Source organism: Ceratina calcarata, unplaced genomic scaffold (genome assembly GCF_001652005.2).
Source record: "Ceratina calcarata isolate Rehan_Ccalc_2016 unplaced genomic scaffold, ASM165200v1 scaffold197, whole genome shotgun sequence".
NCBI lineage: Eukaryota > Metazoa > Arthropoda > Insecta > Hymenoptera > Apidae > Ceratina > Ceratina calcarata.
This window is the reverse complement of record NW_017141270.1, coordinates 60,752-63,565: the sequence shown is the minus strand read 5'-3', so window position 1 is coordinate 63,565 and position 2,814 is coordinate 60,752. Positions and strand designations below refer to the sequence as shown.

The following is a 2,814-nucleotide window of genomic DNA, read 5'->3' as shown; positions in this document are numbered from 1 at the left end:
GAATATGTTTGCCCAATTTTGTTTAGAGAGACAATTTTCTTGCCGCGTGGAACGCATATACAAGGCAGTGGAATTGGTAAGAACTGGGTCGATCCAATTAACCGAAACAAAGCTGTTTAATGCACGCGGAGGCAGCGGCAGCGGCCAAAGTCGTAGACGCCGCGCTGCGTGTGTTCTACACGGCTGGTGATACCGGCTGATCGATATCGCGCGTGTCACTGTGTCCCCCTCGTAAGAATACACTATCCTTCGTGGTTTGCGGCGATGCATGAGCTGAGGGCGTGGCGCCGCCGGGCGCTACATACTTAAATCCCCGGGAAAAATCGCTCAGAGGGAACGATTAATAAAAAACGAAACCGTTCCACGGCTCCTCTTTTCGATCAGCCAAATCCATCGGCTTGAAAAACAGATTCCGTATTCCCGCGGACGTGAATTTTTCTACTCGCGTTGCACGAACCGTGACCCATAGCGAAACAATAAAATGACCCTCGAGGCTGTTTCAATAATCGTAGTATGCATTTCAAGAGCTCGTTTCCCTTTTGGACATAATCGTCCCGGGGAAAAGAGTTCTACTACTTCGGCTCGCTCGCGTATCGCATAACTGCGACTAGGTAGAGTTAGCGTGTATCAAAATTTCGATATCCAACTGGTTTTCCGATATTTGAACGGGGATATACGATACAATTTTGAACAGCAGGAGCACCTGCTAGTGCAGGCCTTCCACATTCTTTCCGGCGGTTTTATTGAAAACACCGAGAAGTTGCAATTTCTGCCGCAGTTCTCGAATTCGATTCTCGTTGAACAAAACCGAAAGCGTAATTCAGTTCGCAGGGAGATACTTGAAACTTGATACATGCTCCGATCTCTAATGCTTCGACTCAGGTCCCATAAACTATTAAATTGCATTGGAGATGAAATGAAATTTATTGGAGATGAAATGAAATTTATTGGAGATAAATAGTTTTTAAAGAAATAATAATTAATAAAATAATTGTTTCAGAAATTGATATTTCATAAAATTTCCTATTTATTATGCAATTAATTAATTAACAGGAATCCGAACGTAGCGAAGCGATATCCTTACCTGACAGACGGTCTTAAGGAATGGGGTAAATACGAGATTGACTGGCCGGAGTACGACTCTCAGAATCAAACCTACTTGAATCTGAGTAAGTATAATTAAAAATAATTCATTGTGTATTAAATAAATGGAACGATGAACGAACGCAGCGATTCCGCCGAGCATCGGGCTTCATTACCGTTACGAGGAGATGCAATTCTGGAACGAGCACTTGCCAAATCAGCTTCGTCACCCTGGCGAGAGTCTCCCATTACCGATTCGACCAAAAGGACAGCGACCAGATATCTTGGACAAAGCAGACGGGATCGGAAAGTATGCGAACGCAAGCAGGAATTACGAGCAGCATAGTTCCAAGTTGGTAGAAGAGACGATTGAATTTAAAATATTTTTCACGCGAGCATAATATCAGTCGAGATGAAATTATCGTCTCGTGCAATTAGCAGGCGCGCGAACGAGAAGACAATCGTTGATCGTTTGAAAATGAAAATAATTCCCTTGCCACCGGTTGTCAGGCTTGTCGTTGTTATGCATGAAAAATTCCGTGAGAATGTTAATTGAAAAATTAAATATACTCATTTTTGTGCGACGTTGAACAAGCCCAGGCCGGGAGCATTGTTTTTCAGCCGGGCCGCGCGTTGAACGTTTAATGAAACGTCACTCGCACTCCATTGCGTCCGGACTCCTTGCCTGTCTCTAACGATTAAGCTGTCCGCATTGCGCCGGCTGAATGGAATTTATTCAAAGTTGCACACAACGAGACGTAAAGGCTCGCTTGTTTAGAGTTTCAATTGCGCACTCGGTCGGCTTAATGGCGGATTAACGTCGCCTGAAAACCGACGCCGGAATACCGGCGCGCCGGCGTTTTCGGCAAACAAACGACGGGTCGCGATTTAATCCCCGCGAAATAAGCAACCGTTTAAATTTCGATGCCTTATCGAATTACTCGCAATCCTCTATATGAATATCACCGTACAAATCTGTGAGAGCCGAAAGTTTGGCAACTAGATCCCGCCGTCGCGTCGGAACAGTTCAAGTTTCTCACTATTATCCGGAATCCTTTGCGCATACGGCTGCCGCGGTAACTCCTGAATTCGTACCAACAGCTGCAGTCATAAAAAGCGAATTAACGCCGGAAGAGGAAAGCATGTAATTATGGCTGTGTTTTAGATTCAAGCCACCGCTGGATGGATCGACGACTCCAGATACAACGACTCAGTCCGACGAAGAAGCGATCGAACCACAGCCCAGCGTCCCAAAGAGCAACTCTGCTATCACTATGCTGATTGGTTTCGGCGTCGTCTTCCTGTTGATCAACTTCACCGCGTTCCTTTACTTGTATTGCAAGAAACAGGACGCGAAGAGCAAAGGGAGCGCGGGGTTGAAGAGGCGCGTCAGCCAAAAGGACGACTCGAAGCGGACGAAATCGGAGAAGTACGAGAACCATTACGGCGAACTGGGCTACAAGAGCGACAGCAAGCCGGACTTGAACGACGTGATAAAGAACGACAAGGCGTACGACAACAATTCGAACTTTGGTAGACGCTCGAAATTGTCCAGGCAGAATTCTGGGTCCACCATTGATACGCATATTAAGGTCAGGGAATGGATACAGCAAGAAATTGTACACAGGTTGGTAGTTCGACTAAGATTGTATGAGTCCTCAAAGCAATGACGATCCACTCAAATTCTAACAGTATCGAGTAATGTAAATAATTGCAAGTCAGGTACAGTTC

The 2,814-nt window shown here is 45.5% G+C and overlaps 1 protein-coding gene across 4 annotated transcripts in view; it reads left to right on the top strand.

Annotated features, from left to right (window-relative positions):
- Window positions 1-2,814, top strand: part of LOC108622014 (uncharacterized) — a 68,690-nt gene that overhangs the window by 61,851 nt on the left and 4,025 nt on the right. For 3 of the 4 annotated variants that reach the window (XM_018019646.2, XM_026811165.1, XM_026811166.1), the window contains exons 11-13: window positions 1,054-1,169; window positions 1,231-1,435; window positions 2,249-2,710. In XM_018019646.2, coding sequence (XP_017875135.1) covers window positions 1,054-1,169; window positions 1,231-1,435; window positions 2,249-2,710 — 783 coding nt within the window. The remainder of the gene's footprint in view (window positions 1-1,053; window positions 1,170-1,230; window positions 1,436-2,248; window positions 2,711-2,814) is intronic. The other variant, XM_026811167.1, reaches the window with a different exon arrangement.